This window comes from Parambassis ranga, chromosome 8, assembly GCF_900634625.1.
Source record: "Parambassis ranga chromosome 8, fParRan2.1, whole genome shotgun sequence".
Lineage (NCBI taxonomy): Eukaryota > Metazoa > Chordata > Actinopteri > Ambassidae > Parambassis > Parambassis ranga.
The window spans coordinates 11871407-11892572 of record NC_041029.1 but is presented as its reverse complement, the minus strand read 5'-3'; the positions used below and the strand labels follow the sequence as shown (position 1 = coordinate 11892572).

Sequence of the window (21166 nt, the reverse complement as noted above, 5' to 3'; positions counted from 1 at the left end):
TGAAGGCCTTCTCTCTTTGCCCAATAGCTAATATATATCACCTTTAACAGGCACACATTCCAGTACAAGCTCCATGGGAAAATACAGAGCAAGAGCAAGACATTGTTCTCAGATATTCAGAGAGAGAGAAATTAAGTTGGTGAGAAGAGCTGAGGAGGACAGCCACAAAAAAAGGTTATTGCACCAAAGGATCAAGTTAATGAACAAAGGTGGGAAAAATATTTTTTTCTTAAGGCTTAAATCAATGCAGATATAGACTGAATGAATTGAAGAAGTCACTACAAGAGCACATGCACAGTGAGTGTGTCAGCGTCTGTTCTGGTCCTCCTTTGTGGTGGTTGAAGAGGCCTTGTGTGTGGTCTGAGTGGTTCCCGTCTTGGAGGAGTGAACCAATCTCTCAGACACTTCAGACTGCAGTCTCACACACAGCCACTGATGAGCGCAAAGAGGGAGAGGTCCAATAAACAAGGCCTGTTTGATCCAGCCGCAGCCCAGCAGCCTGCCAAGTTGCCTTTGTCTTAGAAAAGACACCACAGCCATCACAGAGACTGCTGTCTACCCGCTGCTCCTTGCTGCGGTTAGGGGCATCATTCACATGCTGCTGTGCCAGAATCACAGAGAGATGGAGAAAGAGAGAAAACAATCTGCATGTGCATTGCTTCATTGTCTAACCAAATGTTAATGTCTGTGTTTCTGTTTGTTTCTATCACTCAGCACCCTCTAAACAGCTGCATGAGGCTGTTGTGCAACATGCAGGTGATTTGGTGGCATGTTTTTCCAGAACTGTTGCACTAATTCTTATCACTCATGTGTTTGACTCAGCCTGTTGCTGCGGGGGAGACTCCAGGGGACTGAGTTTGCACAATACAGAAGAGGAAAAAGCCAGTTCCAGCAAATTTGATATTGAAATAAGTGAGAGCAGAATCCTTTGTACAGAATGCTTTAAAAAAACACAAGCTTTATATTGTTGCACACACTGAATCAGGAAGGAATCAGACAAAACTTAACATTGATGTAAAATTGCTGTAAATGTAATCTAGCAAAATATTACCTAGTTTCTTTATTAATAACAGATCAGAGTATAATTTCTATGTTTAGTTTAGGGACTATTTGTTAAAAATGTCTAGCAGTTTTAGATTTTATAGAAAACAGCTATACTGTGAGTTCTGACTAATTTACAATTGCATAATTACTTTAAGGTCACCAGGAGAGGCCTTTAGAGCCACCATTTTGAGCATCAAAAACTACTCTTTAGGAAAACTAAGAGACGTCACTAAAGGTTCATTGAGCTTTAGCTCACCTGACTCTGCTCCTCGTTATAGCAGATAATGACAATGAAGATTTTGGGCTGAAAAAGTTTAGGTAAGCATGAATTCACTTGAAAGCCTTGGAGAGACTCTTTTATTTTAATGAAATATTTTGTAGCGTTGGTATTCTAAGTCGGGTTTTGTGTGTACTAGTTTAAAGGAAACTCTAAACTGAGCCCTGGATCAAATAAAAACAGCATGCCTATTTCCCACAGTGGAGACTCAGGCGACAACAGCCAGATATCTGACACTAATCACCCATTAGAAGTATATTGCTATTCTATGCCAGGCTAGACAGAGCGACACTGGCAGCTGCTAGTGGATCCAACTGAGGGATAGGAACACAGAAATCACTTCACTAGAAAAGACAAAAAACACTTCACTATGGACACTTGTACTTTGTTGTTTTTTGGTAGTGTAACTACAGTGTGAACAGGGAAAAAGAGATTGGTAAGAACTGAAATAGATACATAGGAGTCTAAAAGAATAAACAATCAAAGGAAAATGTGATGTTGGTTTAATTTTCTCTTCTTTCCATCAGAATCATCTTTTTCCTTACACTGGCCTCTGCTTTGGTCACAGCTCAGCATTAGGTTTGACAGCATGCCAAAGAAAGTGCCATTCCACAGGCGTCTACAAGATCAACTTTAAGATGGGGGTTTCGGGGCAGTTTTAATGCAGCACCTGTCAAGGCTCAGGCCAGGCCCATGGTTCTGCAGGACTCTGCCTGTGCAGCTGTGGGTCCAATCTGAACATCAGCCAGGAACATGGGCCAGCACCAGCTCTGTCCCCTCCCACTGGCTGCTGATCTAACACCACACATGACAATGAAGCTCCTCTGTGGGTGCTTTGACCTCAGCAGGCCTGTAATCTAATGATATGGAATATGTTTGCGGTGATCTACTAGGCCCTGGAATGTAACTTGCACAAGAATGCTTGGTTTCCAAACACTATTATGGAGTTGCAGTTTGAGAGTGTGCAACAAGTAGAATATGTGTCCAAACATTCATGTTGTAAGTTCTATTCTACCATTTTTTTTTTACTATTTTTTTCTTTTCTTTTTCTGGCCACACTGGACATAAAAAAGAGGGAAAGTGTTGTAGAAAAAACATTAAATCAGATCTCTGGGGACTACATGTTTCAGTTAGCTTAAATTACTGTTGTAAATAAAAGTTAAACATCCACTTGAAAACAAATTAGCAGACTGTATTTTTTTACTCTCTTGAATGGAAAAATGCGTGGCCCACAGCACCTCTCATCAGAACTCTGGTCTCTTGAGATAGGGAATACTAAAGTGGCTAATATGACTAGAGGGCTCCAGGCTGTCCTTCTAGGGCTGCCTGCTTGAGTCCATTTATAACCAGATTGGTCCAAATAAGCAAAGGAAGCAAGAGCTGCACTTTCCCACAGTACTGCAGGCAGACAACACGACTTTTCCTTTATAGTTCATGACTGCATGGAAACTGCACTCCCACTAAGAGCTGACTGAATGGGCAGACTGGTGGACCGTAGCAGCCCAGATAACACAACTTGACGCTGAATCTGATTAGCTGACTTGAAACCAACCATGCACACTGATACCAGCAGTGCTGAACTCAATGCCTGAATTCTTGCTTTTATAAAGGGTTTATTCCACAGCAAAACAATACAGCTTTAATTTAATTTTCCAATATAGATATTTATTATGTGGTCTCTGGTGTACATATGGCTGCATTTAAAATACAATTTTGAAATTGTGGATTATTATAATGAAAACCTGGATTTATTTGTAAGGGAAATAAGGGAAGAAGTCAATGTAAGGAGTCCTTTTTCTTCTGGTAAACAATAACAATTTTACCCAGCTGCACTTTGAAAGCTTTGCTTGCTTTCTGGTTCAGGTAACAAAATCTGCTAGCCACCTGCTACCATCCAGTTATGCTGAGCTTTGCTCTATAAGACAAAGCCTGTCTGACCTCCACATCAGTACATCTTATGTTACCTACTCAACTTGACTCCTCTCAGACGCCTCATCTGCATGCCTGTGTCTTAGAAGCCCCTTCTGTGCAGTTTTTGTTCTGCAGCAGGTCCGTTTTGAGGGTATCTGATTTCTCATGCCCGTGGCTGGACTGTGACGTTTTCGTTCTGGTTTTTAAAACTTCTGTAGCCAAACACTCTGGAGGTTGTGACCTCTGTGTGTGTGTGAGTGACAGGAAGGAACGGCGTCTTTTAAAAGGATTTACTGTGAATTAGCACGCTGATTTGATGCTCTTTTTCATTGTGCTGTGTTCCGGCTCGGGCAGACTACTCTGGCCCCTGTACAGATGGGCAGATTGCATTTCAGTTACTTGTTAAAAAGCCATGTGCACAGCGATTGTATCTCACCAATGTCATTGGTCAATTGTCACATCAGGCAGTCTAAGTCTTTTGAAGTGGGAATTTAACAATCTGAAAGTTTGAAATATTTATCTGCAATCTTTTCCTTCTAATCCAATTTCATACTCACTTTTACTTCACAGACATCACCCGCTGAGAGAACAATAGACAGTGAAAAACAGCACCAAAGTAATCGCTCTTGTGTTTTCACATTTTCTTCAAGTTCAGAGCACAATGGTTGCTGCTGAAGAGAGCCAGCTCTCTCTAATCAGTTTGGAGGGCAGCTGTGTAGCAAAGACTTGACAGCTTCCATCCAGCTGGCTCAGACTCTGGGAACCAGCAAGAAAGGCTAAAATGCACTTTACACCATTACAAGCATGCACAGTCTCTATCCCAATCTCTATTTTTTGCTTTCTCACTCTACTCTCTATCTCTTTCTCTTTTCTTTTACACACACGAAAACAGAGCAAGTTCACACCGACGTTTCTGACTTTTACCCCCCAGTTAAACTATAATCTGCGGTTCTGTTCCAGGCTTTCTTCCAGCATTTACAGCGTCATGTGGTTTAAGATTCCCACATTACAGAGAACTGCATGTGGTGTGGGCTGCATGTTCCGTTTCCTGCAGATTAACTATGTATGCCTCTTTCTTTACTGTGACAGACTGAATCAATCTAATGTAAATAAGCATTCCTAACTTTCAACAAACCTATGGCCCCCGAAAACCAAAAGCCCCTCTTGGTTGAAAGTGAGAGAATTCCACAAGGAGATCTAAACTTCCCTCTCTCCGAGATCTTGAGCTTGCCTTCCCACAGACGCCCCAGGCTCAATGACTCTGACTTCCCACATTTAAGAGTAACTAAAAAAAGCATCTTCAAATTGCAACCATAAGTTGTCCCTCTTTCCCTCCTCCCACACACATGTTCTTAAAATCCTGATGAGTATCCTAAACTCTGTGGAAATTCTCCAGTGAAAAAGAAATTGGTCGTATTTCCCATTTCACTTGTCATGATCTGTGTTACACTGAGAAAAGTCGGCAATGTTGTTCTGTGGGATGTATACAGTGTTGGTGTTTCCAGTGGGAAAACAAAGTTATTCATGGGGGAAGACAGGGAAAGTCTGAATGCACAAAGGTGGCAGAGGTCTGCTCTGTGAGCAGTTTGACTCCTCCACAATCCACTTAGTAAAACCACTTCCTGTCAGTGTTTACAGGGTGGTAAGACTAACAGCACGGTACAGCAGGAGGGAGAAAAACTGAACTTTGTGTGTGTGGCCTATGATACAGAGACTGAATAAACATTTTGTAAAGTTTGTCCATCATATTGCAAGTAATTAACCTTAGTGTGAAGACATTATGGAGTCGTTTTTTGCCCCTTGTAAGTATATGTACAGTGCAAGCTTTATCTTGCTTTTGAGTTTTTTTTAAGCCTGGATGGTGCGGTATGGAACTTGATCTCTGTGAGATAATCTTGACAGTTTATCCTTCACACAGCAGAGAAAGAAGGTGAAAAAAAGCATGATATATCTGTTATTGTTGCACTTTCAGCAAAACGATGCTGGCTTATTCATGAAGCCCCTTTGATAGAGCTAGCTTCAGGGACAATATACAACCAAAATCTTATCATGCGTGTCCATGTTGTAGGCCCCCATCAGGGTTCTTATAAGTGTGTACCAGCCCTCATGCAAAAGAAGCAAGGTTAAAAAGGGAAGCTGCATACACATCATAGACACTACAGAGCTGAGGAGAAGGAAGATTTCATGGTCAACAGCAAGGGCAACATGCACCTGGGTAATACTCTAATATGTACAGAATGAAATTCAAATACATTTGCGCAAGTCTACCATTAAAAGATACACACTCTTCCTTAAAAACCATGTATATCAAGTATAATGAAAGTAAAAAGTCAACATACCAACAGTTAAAGCATGTATCCCCTTAAAATCAGCCATAAAGTGATCATCAATTATCTGAAAGTAGACCAAATGTGGGAAAGAGTATGCGTAACTATACATTTAAGTTTAGAAAAGTTTGGAAATATCCAGAGAGCTGAGTTTGTAGCTATAGCACAACTGTCACCAGCCACAAAAGCAGCATGTCATGTAGCACTGCCCCTGAAAGCACCTCTTTCCTTTCCCTGACTGTTTAAAAACATGCAACTCTATGAGGGCCTCAGTCAAACAGAAATATTTAATAATGTCTGTCATGGTCCATAAACTCACAATCCAAATAGCCCTCAGTGACCCTTTCATCTGAATGACACATACATGTGTTGCTACATTGATGGAGTGTATAGTGATGACAAGAGCAAAGGAGAATCACATGACATTTTTCTGTAATGTTGTGCAATCAGTTAAGTAGAAACAAAGTTGGGATAAAATTGTTAATATTTCCCAAGTAATCTAACAATAGCAAATAATAATGGAAGAATAAGTCACCATGCTGCATTTATCAAGGTGCTTTATGGCTGTGTATCAGTTAGAGAAAAACAAACTGTGGTAACACTATTATAAGAAACGTTTATGAACTTGTCTATGAGCCTTTGCTTTGTTTATCCCATCATGATGTACTTGCGTATGTGTCACGCCCGCATTCAGACAAAGAAAATCTAAACAGAAATTTAGGTTATAACCTCAATCTTGGCCTTCTGCAGTGGGGTTGTGAGAGAAAAGTGTCTTTCTCCAGGGTCTCTCCCACGCCACCCCCCCCCCTCCCTCCTCTCCCTCCTCTATATATGAGAATAAGCATAAATCACAGCCACATTCAGCTTCTGCCAGTACAGAGCTGGACAGTCACTGTTACATTAATAAGATTAGTCGTAGTGGTGCTACAGAGCAGACACGCCTTTTACAGTAACTTACAGATATGTACTGTAAGGTGAGTCAGAGCTAGTCGGTGCTTTGGGATAAGGCTCAAAATTGTCAAATGCAATGATTGTTCAGGCTATACAGTCACACACTCAAGGCATGCAGACACACTCACACCCCTCCTCCGCTTCTCCCTGCCCCAAAGGCCAAAAACAACTGTACACGTCCCTCTCTTGGGCTTCATTAGATGGAAAAACATAAAAGATAAATAAATGAACTAACCCCAAAATTGTTGTGCATGCGTGGGAGACTTCAAAATGCCCCAAAATAGTCTGTCGTAAGGCCAGAGGAATGAGGGTCTGCAACTTTTCACCATACATGGGCCTGTTTTCTGTCCCCAACTCTCCACCAAACCCTGCGCCACACTCACCACGGTGACCAGGCTGCTGCCACAGATAGATTTCATATATGTATTGTGCTTTTTTTCATGTGGTGTTCTCTTTTGCATGTGTGCACATTTACTAAACATGATATGCAAATTTCTTTGCATTGTCAAAGCACAAATCAGCATTGAGTGCATATGTTGTTGCGTTCAGCTGACTGCAGTGGTTTCTGGTAAAACTGGCTATGATTAAGGGTATTTCTAAACACACACACACACTCACACACACACACACATGAACAGCAAACTGTGAGGAACAAAAGACAAACAGCAGGTTGCAGCATCAGTTTCTTGATAACAGGAGTATGTGCCTAAGGAGTAATCTGAGGAGTTATTTGACCCTGCAGAAGCAGAAGTGAAAGAGCACTTTACACTGAAGACCAGAGACTCCCATAAGCAAGACTTTTCAGACAGTAGAATGACTCATACACACACATAAACAAGCATACACAGATCAAGTTATGACACCCTTTCTTTCATCACTTCAGTCTTGCTGTGGTGTCATTTCATCCACCAATATTATCCACTCTGTTCATGTCTATTTACACAGTGTGTGTATTTTGTGTGCATGCATACTTGTCTGTACAGGATTGTGTCATTTGATATGTCTATGATGTCAATACTTTGACAAACATCGTTACTCCATTCTGATTGCAATGTTTATCTGTCAATGGCCGACAGATGGATCCAAGTGACACAAAAGTATATACAGTTAGGGCCAACTGAAATACTTGCCTGGCTCATGAGAGTCCGTAGGGATAATCCTGTGTTCCTAGACCCTCTGACCTCCAGACATTTAGTAGTGTTGGCACGTAGCTGGAGCTGTCAGCCCAGCATCTATGGGAGATCTGTGTTTAATTTGCAAAAGCAGGCCCTGCCAGAATAAAGAGAGAATAAAGGAGAGGAGAGGGGGGAAAGAAGCCAGTACTTTTGTCAGTGTATTTGAGTGAGAACACATTTCTGCATTTCTCAACATTGATAAGGCTAAAACTGGACATCTCTTTAAAATGTGATGGACAGAGCTACTTTAAGCTCTCTGTCTTCTGTTAAAAGAGTTGTGCAAGTACCTGTATGTTTCTGTATACATGTGTGTCTGTTAGTAAAAGGAGGAGTAACTGTGGAACTGGGTAGTTAATAGTCTGGGTTTGTCCACAGATTACGCTGGCACAGGTCTGGGCCCACAAACCCTGGGAGAATGAACTGCTCTCCAAGATTGCCCAACTGTGAGTGCAACCCACCATCACACACAGCTATAGTACCCAATCATCATTAACTGTCACAAAACTGCACATTGCACAAAAGACAGAACGACTTATCATCATGTAGGGTTTCGATGTAGGAATAATTGTTATGCTTCATCCTTCTGCGTGTGTGTCCAGACTTGTGCGAGGAGGTGTGTATAGCTTGTAAGTTGAAAGTGACAGATAACGGTGATTTTGGTCGAGTTTTTCTGGTTCTGCTCAATGACTGAGACAGTCAAGCTGAGGCCTGCCCTCTTCCTTCCAGCCTGGGAACCAGAGCAGAGATGCCTGCTTGCCTAAGAGCCTGGCTGCTCTCACTGGGAGCTGTTCCCATCCTACTCATCTGTTTATTATTTTCCTGTGAGGGCTTGTGTTGTAAGAAGAGAAAGAAAAGGGGGGTGGGGTTGGTGCAGGTCAAGTTGGAGGGAATTTTCTCCCATGTTTCATTGACAATACCTCTGGAGAGTAGGATGATGGGTTTGTGTCATAAAACATAAGTACTAACATAAATTCTTTCTAATAGATGGATTGAAACATAGTTAACAGTGAGCCCTAATTTTACTATATTTCTGTGTAAGCGATTTTGTGAGGTGCTTATGAGGTGGTTGGTCACAAGTAACAATTGAACTGAGAAAAAAAAAATTACTTAGAACATGTATATCACAACATTTTATACAGCACAGCACAGCATATAGCACATGTTGTCCACAAACAACTGACAAACATCACTCATTTGTTCAGGTCACACCTACAGTCAAGAAAAATGTGCAAAACCCACACTAATGTTCAACACATAGCAACTGTGCTTTTGTAGGCTGAGCGCAAGACCAATTGTGTGGCTAGCTGTGTAGCCAGTTGTTTCCACCACTGCCCCGAGGGCTTCTGGATGGAGCTGCACCATCAGCTGTGGGTTTTGTGTTCTGCAGAGAGTGGGCACTGGGTACACCAGACCTCTGACCTTCTCACAGCCTCAGGAGGAGAAGCCTTTTTACTGAGAAAGGAAAGACCCTCTTGCTGGTCCCACACGGTGATTGCAAAGTCACATTCCAAGGGATGTTTTTCCCACCACGAACCAAACACATCATTCTGTTCCTTTCTGGCAAATAGCCAGGGGAGTGGGCAATCACATGAGTGCGGTCCTGTCCAGAACTCATGGCAGACCTGACCTTCAGTACACACCACATTTAGACCGTTCTCCACAGGTCAGGGGAAATATGGAAAGGTCTTTAATCTGGGCGAAAGGTCTGCTCCCTCCAATATAACACAGAAACATTAGGTTCTGATTTCTTGAAAAACATCTTTATTTTCAACGAGGTATACAAAACCACTGCTTATGTGTGCTGTTTAGTTCAGGTTTTTTAAAGGCACTCTAAGGATGAAGCATATTACAAAACAAGACCTGTTTCACACAGGCATCATTTTATTATGTTTTTTAAAGCAATATTTTACTGCTGCATGTGAATTTGTCCTCTGCCTAAGATGTATCTTTTTCAAGAGATTGCACAGCTATTGTAATGTGCCCAGGGACCAATCTACTTTTGTGGCCACTGGCAATGGTTTTCATATTACCTAATATGCGTGATTTTAGTTTGGTTGGAAACTGGAGCACCAAGCAGGAACAATGGAGAACAAACATGAATGCTCTATACAGAGAGACCCCTGCGGTCCCTGGTGGGACTCAGGTACAGGCCACCTCTGCCCCTACGCACCACAATACATCTCTCTTTGAATTCACATAAAATGTATTTATCTTGTTGCATCTTAATCACTGCTTCCACCTCAACAAGCCAAGTTGCAGTTTACATCTGGCCATATTCATATTATTTATGACTTCATTAATGCATGTTTAGATATCATTATCATTTCCAGTGAGAAACATGCCATCCTCTCTTGGAGCATAGTGCAGAATACCAAATAGATCAAATGGCTCAACAACACCAGCAAAACCAGTAAGCTTGTGTTGGACTACAGAGACAGGCTGCTCCTTCTTACAGTGACATTTGACCTGTAACCACCAAATTCTTGTTCACCCTGAAGATTGATTGTTGCTGCAAGGGCTGCTAAAAATACGATGTAAATTACTGTGAAAGCAAAACAACCAAAACTTAGTACAAATGATAGGAATGCAGAAAAAAATCTCTTAAATGAACCTGAACTTGGTCACATCAACATGGTCACTGTCTGAAGACGTGTGCAGCCAATTACTTTGCATCTACAGCTGTAGACCCAGTAACTGTGCTTGTGCTTGTGTTATATTTTGAATGATAGATCCTTCTAAATGAAACACATGTTTTGAATGTTTAAAGTTGAAAACTTTCCACTGGATTTTCTACAAAGGGATTTAAGAAAACTGAGAAAAAAGTTGTTGTACGGTCTCAGTATGTTTTAGGTGCCAAGTGCACAGCATAAACATCTTGATCTTGTGGTGATGTTTGGCGGCACAAAATTTGGATGCAGAGTGTTACAACGTGCCTTGTTTTTTGAGTGAAACTCAAAGCCTGAACATATTCAGGATGTGACCACCTTGTATTCATCAGGAACACAGCACATGTCTTCTCCCTCAGGGAATCTCTTTACAATGCAACACTTCCCCTCAGGCAACCGAAACCAGGCTTTGCACAGACAAGTAAAGTTAATGTATGTCAGGCCTTAGTGTGTGTGCCTTAGGGAGACACACACTATCTAGATGAGTAGATTAGATAGAGGGCAGATGAAAGAGAGAAAACAAATCAGGGGCCAAGGTGGGAGGAAGCAGGCTAGCAAGAAGCAGCAGGGTGTGATTTTTTTTTACAATGCACACACAGGTGTTAGAAAGAGCAGCAAGAGAAAAAAACATGAAAATGAAAATAGAATTTAATTTGTCTTGTTAGTTAATAACAGACTCAGGGAGAGGGAGAGAGGCGGAGGGTGAGAGGGACAGCAGCCAAATGACAGAGGCGTGTTTGTGTTCTGATTAGGCTGAGCCAAATGGAGGCGGCTCACCAATGGACATAACCAACAAAGACATCTCTTCACTGGGGACAAATCTACGAACATCTTTCACGGTCAATAGACGGAGGCATGCTTTTGTTTGATGAAAATGAGGGAAAAAGATCAGCCTCTGCAGATCCATGAATACAGCGCAAAGATTACCATTTGGTCATCTGCTCCTGAATGAAGCAGATGACCAAAATGCCCATTAGTTACCCAGTCTAAGAGCATGGAAGGGCTTTTTATTATTCCATATGCTTTAGCGAGCCACTTGGAGCTATGATTTGATCACATTCATAAAAAGAGGTAGATGTATATTTATTCTCACCCTGCCTGCCAAGATGTGATGCACTCAAGCTGAATAAACAATGATGTGGGCTCTTTGGACTAAGGCAGGCTTCCTGGCATGGGTGTGCCTGCACCCTGTTTGTGTCTCTCATCTTTATGGTTGGCAACAGTGAATAGATCATATCCATGGCAGTGCAGATCAGGTCCTGAGTGAGGGCTTCTTTCTGGCAGGGAAATGAGGCTGGGATACAGCCATGGTTGCCAGGCAAGGACAAACTTCAATTCCAATAGACTCTCTGATGAGGTAACGGTGTATCACACAGACTGTCTGCCTCTTTTGTACCATCTAGCTATCAGTCCATCCACTACTACTGGTATCTGTCTGTGAGTCCTCCCTCCGTCTGACTTGTGCACACATACACATAAACACCCACTATATTCACTCTCATGCTGCCAGAGGCAAAAAAAAAAAAAAAAAAAAATAAAACAGCCTCTCCTTGGGAACCAAATTAAAAGCATAATCATCCCCTGGTCTGAAATATTCCCTCCGTGGGTTGGTTGAACCAGAAAGCCAAGCATGTTGTTATTTTTCTGTAAATTAAAAATATAAATGCTTCTCCACATTAGATTCCCAGACGTCTAATTATAACACTGGAAAGAGAAACAACGACCCATGGTGGAGGAGGTTAAAAACCAAAGGAGAGATGATATGTTAGTGAAAGAGAGAATGGTGAGAAAAGAGGCATTTTCGTGCATCCACACTGACTGCAGTGTTGGTGATGTGTTTTTTTCCAATACATCATGCTTCTTGCTGTGTCTTGCCTACAAACAGGACTTTCAGGTTTGGAGTAAAATCTGTGCAGTGTCTGTGCTGTCAGATTCATCTTATGGAACATTACACCACTCTGACCTCATTGTCTATAAACACTAGTTGATGTTGTTACTACAGCTCAGATTACATCAACTTTAAGCTCAGTACAATCAGCCACCGAGCTTTTGTTTGAGATCTATAAGGCTTGTGCACCAATTGAGCCCTCTAATCAGAGAGTTCAAGTGAAACTGGTAGTTTTGAGAGAGTGAACAGAGTGGAACAAAACAATACACCAGTGGGCATACTGGAATCCCAGTCTGGATATTCCGGATGGAGTGTTTATGTTGTGGAAGAGCATTGGGGAAAGGGGACAACGCTAATGTTGTAATCAGTGTGACAATAGCAGGTCTGTGTCTGTAAAACAATGTGTATGACTGGCCAGCAAGAGCCAAGATTCGTTTGATTTATTGATGCACCGAATGGACCTGAATGGCCTTATGAGCAGGCACTTCTATCCCCCCAACCCTCTTTATGTACAAATAAACAAATGACCCATGTTGGCCACTGCACATGTGAGGAAAGAAGAAGGACAGTGGGCCCTCAGAAAATGTGATTTGGTGATTTTTGGTTGGTGACTATAAGCCTCCTGATCTAGTAACATAGCATGCTAAAATTATTCAGCAAGGGAAGTAATAACAGATAAGTGGAATCTGATTTAAATCCAAGCTGACCTGAGATCAGGCTGAAGCACTCTGTCTAGACATCAGCTGCACTTCGCAGTAACATCACATATCGCTCTCTGTTTCTTTTGCTTTTTTAATACTCTCCCTCTTTGCATCACCCATTTCTGACTCAGTGCTGACAGTTTTCTGACCTTTGCAGCTCCCTTTTGTTTTCAATAATGTGACTCCTCCTCAGTCTCATCACCGTCTGAGTCAGACCTAAGTGTGGTTCTCTGGTGATGATGGCAGGGAATGGAGGATGTGGTAAAGTGGCCTGGCAACAGACAGAGGAAAAATGTGAACTGTGAAGAATGTACCTAGCTAACAGGCCAAAGATAACCATGAGGTTCCCCTTCTGTCTTTGCTGTTGCTATCCAGAATACAGGGCGGCTGATTACTAAGTCTAGTGCAAGTTGAATGTAGGCCAGTGTATGTTTGTTTTCTCATAATTTGTGACAACGTTGCAATTAGGGGAAAAAATAACCACATTATATTGCCCTCATTATATTGCAGTCACATTGTTTATTGTGAAACAAACAAACACAACAATGATAAGACCTCTTGTTTAATGAGACCTGCTGTATTCTCCTGTGTTAATTCAATCAGTAAATAGGTCTTCCATTCAGGTCTAGGCATCCCACTTCTCATTTTCCAAGTGCGACACACCCCACCCCTGCTGCCCAAACCCTCTACCCACCCCCTGCCCATTGGCCTTCAATGTCCCACATTGGGTCTTGGCATCCCCCTGAACATTCGGGGTACATACACAGACCTCCTCCCCCAACCTCCTCAGATTCCCTGTCCCCTCTCCCCACCAACCCCTGCACACACCCATTTGATTGTGATTGACAGTGTCTTTGTTCCATGTGTGGAGCTGTCGCCTCTGATGAAGACACATACACAGAGCTGAGGCACTACACTCATGTACACTGAGCTGAAACTACAGGTCTGCAACCAGTTGCTCTGTCCTTTTATGACGATCTCCACACATTCAGAGCAAGTGAATCTATCCAGCTTGGGCACAAGTAGGGCAAAGCAAAAACAAGGATGAGGCATTGCTGTGCAGGACTGACTGGGGCTACGCTACACAAGCCAGACCGCAGGCCTCTCCAATGTGGACCAGGACCAGGGGGTCCGGGCCTAGTAGGCTAAGGGGACCAGCTGGAGAGGGAGGCTGTGCAATGTGTCTGAGGTTGTCATTAGTTTTCACCCCTCCTCGGGGATGGGAACCAGGTCACATTCTCTCACACGGCACAAAGGGGTGTGTGTGTGTGAGGGGTGGGGGGGTTCAAGGGAGGGGTTTTGATGGGGAGCAGGCCATGACCTCTTTATATCCATCAACAGATCACTAACTTGGCCCGTAGACATGCTCTTATAACTCATTCACATACATGCAAACACATACACACAAACACATTCACAAAAATGCATATACAATAACTATGCTCCAAATACCCTAAATAAGTTATATATCATTGTCATTTTTCCCAAATAATTTTCTTTCAATTCTAAAATTTTTAGAACAAAATTTCGCTGTTATTGGAAAAAGAACAAACACTCTCATGAAAATGTGCTGTCCAGTATTACACAATGTAAAAATACAAATTCTGTTACTGGCCTGTTTGTTTATCTCAGAACAAACCTGTACACATCACCAGCTCTGTTACATAGCAGACATTTTGTTCTGAAGTAAAGGAACTTGAGAAACTAAACTCCACTGACGATGGCTCAGTATCACAAAGCGCCCTTGTAAACAGTGTGTGTGAGCCAGCGTCCACAAGAACTAGCTCACCTCGATAAAATCTAGCAGTTTTTGATGTTATTAATGACACCTGTCCTATTTTGTTGTGACATGCCAAAATGTCCGCTGGAAAAAGGATGTCTGTGAAACCAACAGGATGGCTACCAGGGGAAAATAGAGATATACTGCCCCCTCTTGGTTTTCTAAGAGTCATGCAGAGATCATGTCTTAGGTATCCTTAAGAAACAAAAATACATCTGTAGGTAAATCAGAATTCAGTTTATTTCTGAATCAAATTGCAAGATTAAACATATCTGACCAACCCCTTCATAAACCTTTAAAAACAAAAATACTTCAAAGATTAAAAATATGATTCAACAGCAGTTATGACCATGAGAACACTACATTAAGGCAGACATGAAATTAATGGTTCATATATATGTATATATACATATATAAGTTACTGTATTATTATTATTATTTTCATTTATTTTCTATAATTTTATAGAAAATTCATTATTTGTGCTTTGATACCTGTCTATGAAATTTGTTTTTCATGTTGTCTGTATCTTTTATTGAGACATCAAAAGGGGAGATATGAGAGGAGCCTCCTCTCTCCAGGTCACTGCTTCTAGTCTGTCTACCTGCTCGGCCCAAACCTTCTGAGGAACTGGATGGGGTCAACAAACTTTAACCGTAAGAGGTGTGACTGACATGTCTCTTCAGTTAGGTGAGATGGTGCGTCTGCGAAGGCAGCTGCATGTCAGGCACTTGAGGATGCTCATGGTGATGTGCATGAGAGGCCCAAAATTAAAGAGCAAGTTGTAAAAGGTGTTGACAGACAGGCCGCCAGTCTCATCTGCATATTTTAAGGCCACGATGGGTGTGTAGAGGCTGTTGGTCAGATTCCTGAAGCGAGGGCTGTTTGACTCAATAACCTTTTTAGTGCACTGGAGAGGTGAGAAAAGAAAGATTTGAGGCTGATTGTTTAGTCAATTCTTGGATCTTGAGACAGATGTGCCCAAATGTATGTAAAAATCCATTTCTTACTTTGGCTATGTCCTCTGGTGTCTGGCCCATGGCTTCAAAGATATCTATCGATGATGGCAGGTATACATCTTTAAAATAACGAACTGTGTCAGCATCTACTCCTGGATACTCCATCTTAGCAACATCCTCCATCATCTTTGTCTCAAACTCAGTGTGCACTGGGCCAGGCTCGATCATGGACAACCTAAGGCGAGTCAGATAAAGAGAGGTCTGTGAAGAAGGCTGTATAACTAAAAGTAAAGACAGATGTGAAGGAAAGACGGTAATCTACCGGATATTGAACTTCATCAGTTGGACAGCCATACTCTCACAGAAACCTTCCATTGCAAACTTAGAGGCAGTGTAAACATCATTGAACACCACTCCTGATTTAAGAACAAAAACAGGGAGATAAAGCACAGCCCTGCATTATACTGCTAGGAGATTTTACCAGACATCCACTAAACATTGTTTACACATAAAGGGCTAATCTACTCAAAAGAGGTAGAGTAATACAAGCATCAGACATGAAAGTCAGTTTAGCACCTCATCAGGTACTTAATTTTCTGTGGTAAATCTCACCCATGTGGTATTTCAAATAAGTTAAAACAAACACTAAACATTCTTTGAATGTGCTTGCTATTTGACCCAGGTTACGTCAACAGACCTTTACTGGAAACATAGGCCACAGATAACAAATTAAACAGTTTAGCCTCTAAAATCATCCATATTTTAATTATTTTGATAGATCCTTCAATCAAAAACTACCTGCACTAACAGCTTAATAACTTGTAACGCTTAAACATGGAGTTAGATCCAAAGTGTTGACTGCTGAGTGTACAGTGCTGTATTCATGTCTAATACAGATTGTGTCATAAAAAACACTTAAGCGTCTCATTAATCATAAACCCATCATACCCTGAAGGCCCATAACACTGCTCATGACCACGATGTGCCCTGACCGCCTCTTCTTCATGTCTGGCATCACCTCTTTGATCATGCGAACCACGCCGAAGAAGTTGGTCTCAAACACTCTTTTCATCTCCTCGATGCTGATGCTTTCCACGGGTCCAAGCAAGCCCACACCTGCATTGTTGACTGACAGAAAACACATGGTTGACATGCTGCAGCATGTATGTCCCACACTGCAAATATCTTACTTCCAAAGATGTTACCCACAGTGGATATGTGTGCACAGTTTGCCCGCTATAAGAATAAATCCTCATTAATTATAGATATTGCTTGATATGGCCACCAGATGTCACTGTGTGACAAAAACAGAGAAGTGTGATGTAACAGTGTTGATGGGGCTCAGGGTCTTGAGTAATTACGTGAAGGGGGATGTAACACTGGGTTTTAAGGGAGCTTGAGGCAGGTTTATAAATAGATACTTAAACCAGACTAAAAGTTTAAATACAAGACTTGTTTACAGGTTATGAAGCATTGAATTGTTATTTCTGTTTGGGTGTATAATCTATCTGCCCACTGGAATTTCAAGTCTCCTAATCACTCTAAATCTACTCAACTGCAAAACCATGGAGAGTGTAAGCACTGATTCAGAAGAATTGCCTCACTATTATAGTGATCATTATTTCAATGTTACTTAAAATAGTCACTAGGAGCTAACTAAATAAACTCAAAAAATAAACATACATAAACATAAATGAAATATATCTATATACATTTTGTATTCATATATGGAATCATGGCTCCAAAATTTCTGTGCTGTAGTGTGGTGTTGCTGAAATATCTATTGACATTAGAATGCTGACTCATTAGCCATACTATTGTTAAATACCACTTTGCACTTTGCGGGTGTAGCATCTAGTCTCCTTTTAGCCTAATAAGAGAAGACTCATTATTAAGTCCAGTAAAAATCTGAGGGTCTGTATTGAAATATATACGGTAATAAAAAACACCCAGTTACATCGCTTGGACAAGAAATTAGACTGTGTAGTGGAAGTTTAGCTTTTTGTGGATGTGGCTCAGCATCACACATTAAGATGCTATTCAGATCAACAGACTTTTCATTTTGTGCTGACAGAAGGGCAGATGTGGTAAGTAATTGTATTTCCACTGGTTTAAATGGTCTGAAAAGTTGTTTCTCACAAGCATAGACAAGTATACACTACTATAGCAGGAAGTTGAATAACCTGTTCTCTGAAACGGTTATTCCAATGCAAGATAAGAAACTTATATAGTGCATATAACACTTTAGGTTACATATTAAACTCTTCTAAAAGTGGAAGTGTATATTCAGGCCTATTTCCAGGAATGTCAAACTCACTCAGAATATCAATATGGCGGTCCTTAACATTGTTGATGCACTGCTTGACAGACTCATCACTGCACACGTCTAATGGAAGCAACATCAAGGTCTTCCCATACGTATCTCCAGCTGCCTCCACAAGCTTGTCCTTCTTCTTCAGGTCCCGCATAGTGGCAATGACTGATAGGCAGAGACACAGATTGTATGTGGGTGTTATGGCTTCTTGGCAAAAATATGAACACAACTGCAAATAAATGTGTTAAATATTGTATGAGTCACTGCAACTCAGCAGCTTTTTGGAGATCACCATTTCTATTTATCATGTGTTATGGAATCATAAAGGAAACGATAATCACACAGAAATGACACAGAAAACGTGCACACATACTCCCTGTGTTGTGACAGTCAGATGTGTGGGTCAGAGGTCTTGGAAAACACAACTCCTGTTAGTTAACAGGACACAGAGCTGTCCTCTGAACTTTACACGCTGTGCTACATTAACCTACATACAGCGCAGGAGTCTATCATGAACAGTGACAGCAGCTACCAGCACAGTGTTGACTCTGCTTTTGTGGCTTCTTCCACGCTGTGTGTTCTGCTCACTTACTGACGTTATCTAACAGAGAAAAGAGAGGCAGAGCTGTTGCACAACTGCAATACGTACGAGTAAACAACCTCTTATTCGCACATTCATCGAAATCTGCCTTTTGTCCTTGGCAGATAAGGGCAAACCCTCACTGATCCTTGTCTGAACACGGAGGCAGGGGTTGGATGAGTAAGATTAGAAAGTAATTGCTATGCTGTGGAGGTTTTGCACTGCACTGCAGTGCTACTGATGCAAGATTTTATTATGTATTGCAATGAAACAAAAACTATTTTTGAGAATGTAGCTGTGTGAATGTCTTTCCAAGCAGCTCAGATGCACACTATATGTAAGGACATCTTGTGACATCTAATTAAGTCTAATCTTATGATTTGATTTGTGTCTGTGAAGCAACAGAAAGATTTACGTATTGGTAGAGAAGTGAACAAGTGAACTATTGTTCTTCTGGTTCCTGGAGGAATTACTCTTGGGCAGCTTAAACATTCTTGAATGAACCACAGTGCACTGCAAACACTGGGGTATTTAAGGGCTCTCTCTGAGTTTCACGCATGTTACTGCAACTAATTATGACTTTATGTGCAATGCAATATTTAATCTCTGCTGGATTTCCCAAGAAACTGAGCAGATCAGCTTCATTGCTCATATGTGGCCTTATTGAAAGCAGGTCACAGTGTGGAACAAAATCTGCTCAAAGTCGGGAGGGGAGGGGGAGCAGTTAATCGCTCTTATTTTGCTCATCTAATTCAGAGCAATAAATCCCATCAGATACTAATGTTCAATAAAGTAAAAGAAAACTTGAACTAACAACTGAACAGTTGTTCCAAAGGTGACAAAATCAAAGTCATGACTCATTTGTTTATGGGTTGAATTACATATTACTGACCACAGTAATCAACATTTTAAAGATAAATTGCAGGCCTACAAGCCATGTCTGTATATAATATAAAGCTACACAACAGGGCTGGAGCTGTTAAGGCAGTCTAATATAATTGGGTCTGAGGCTCCATGACATGCAAAGGTTTTGAGTTCAATTCCAATTCAGAGTGACAGTAATAATGTCTGGGAAGCAGGAGAGGAGACACACAGACCAACAATGTCAACGTGGGACACTCTAACTCCACTGTGTACCAATGAAGACTTCAAACAAGGCCCTTGCTTTAGAGTGAACCCTCGCTTGTACAGGTCTCAAACTTTGTCCCCCTTTCAACACTCGCTCCAGTGAGGGGACTATAGGCACATTAGACACGGCACTAAACCGGAGCAGGCGGTCTACAATTCACTGCAATAAAAGGGGGCTTTGTGCTGAAGAAGTCACTTGAAAGAGAACTGACAAGACTCCTTTTATGAATCCTGCCTGCAAGCGGCAACCTTGCAGAGCCCTACCCTGGAAACTGCGCTTTCAGATGATAATAGTTAAGGCAAAGGGGCGACTGAATCCCACAAAAGGATATGGATCCGATATTACCAGGGTTAGCTATTTCAATGGACACCACACCAAGTCACGTATGAGCGCTAAGACGGAGCGTTGCGCATGAAAGTCGAAGTTTATGCGTAAAGTAGGTAGAGTGCGATTAAAGTAAACACGGAATAGTTTTCCAAGCGAACCACACTATTACCTAGACTTGTTGCTAAAAGTCTGATCAAAATAATATAGAAGAAAGCGCATTTACCATGGTAACGCTTCTTTTCATCTCTGGCCAACGTGACGGCAATTCGTAACCCGATGCCGGAGGAGCAGCCGGTGATCAGCACAACTTTCTGCCCGCTGTTCGCCATGATTTGTCAGGGTAGGCGCTGTGTTTTTCAGCGGTCCTCTGCTCCGGATGGTCGCTGCTGAGGGAGCTACCGATCACCGGACTTTAAAAAACTAAAGCGATCATGCAGCCACGGCAGCCATGTGAGCAGCTAATGCAGTCACATGTTCAATAAAATCAGTGACCAAAAAGAGCAGGAAAACAATACGACATCGCAAACAGCCCTCACAGTTTTTACACTTGATAAAGTGCCGCCTGCCCAGAAAAACTTGTTAATTCCTATGTGTGGACGTGCATGCGCACACGTGCGTGTTGCAGAGGGGGCAGTGCTTATTTGATTTCTGAGCTGTGACCCCAGCAACAAGGCCTATGCAATGTAGTGTACACTACATAACAACACGTCATATTCTACAGCCTATATCTATCTATCTATCTATCTATCTATCTATCTATCTATCTATCTATCTATCTATCTATCTATCTATCTATATAGGCTCTCTCTCTCTCCCTATCTCTCTATATTAGTAATATACATATTATTAATATTAGAAGGGGTAAAATGGTCATTATTATTATTATTATTATTATTATTATTATATATTATTAGCAGTGTTGCCCAGATTATATACCTAATGAAATTTGTGTTCTCTCTGGCTGGTTTATTTTGAAAGTTTTGCTTAACAGTTAAGTTTATAAGCTACCTTGTACTGTCATCTAGTGGTGAGATAAGATGCAGCAAGTAGTAGTCATGTTTTTTTTTATCATGTATTATTCCTCAAATAAAACACAAGCTAACTGCATCACTGTTGTCTAAATAGTAATTCATTCACAA

The 21166-nt window shown here is 41.4% G+C and overlaps 1 protein-coding gene across 1 annotated transcript; it reads right to left on the bottom strand.

Moving 5' to 3' along the window:
• Positions 1 to 14938: 14938 nt before the first annotated feature.
• On the bottom strand, positions 14939 to 20640 carry rdh8a (retinol dehydrogenase 8a). The gene is made up of 6 exons (XM_028412636.1): positions 20251 to 20640; positions 17995 to 18156; positions 16626 to 16805; positions 16000 to 16093; positions 15729 to 15912; positions 14939 to 15628 (listed from the first exon to the last, which is right to left on the bottom strand). The coding sequence occupies exons 1-6, from the start codon at positions 20354 to 20356 to the stop codon at positions 15401 to 15403; spliced, it is 954 nt and encodes a 317-aa protein (XP_028268437.1). The 5' UTR covers positions 20357 to 20640; the 3' UTR covers positions 14939 to 15400.
• Between the last annotated feature and the right edge of the window lie 526 nt (positions 20641 to 21166).

Coding starts and splice junctions, on each gene's coding strand:
- rdh8a (XM_028412636.1), bottom strand. CDS start 20,356: ATGGCGAACAGCGGGCAGAAAGTTGTGCTGATCACCGGCTGCTCCTCC. Junction 18,157..20,250: donor TGAAAAGAAGCGTTACCATG/GTAAATGCGCTT, acceptor TCTGCCTATCAG/TCATTGCCACTATGCGGGAC. Junction 16,806..17,994: donor CCGCCATATTGATATTCTGA/GTGAGTTTGACA, acceptor GTTTTCTGTCAG/TCAACAATGCAGGTGTGGGC.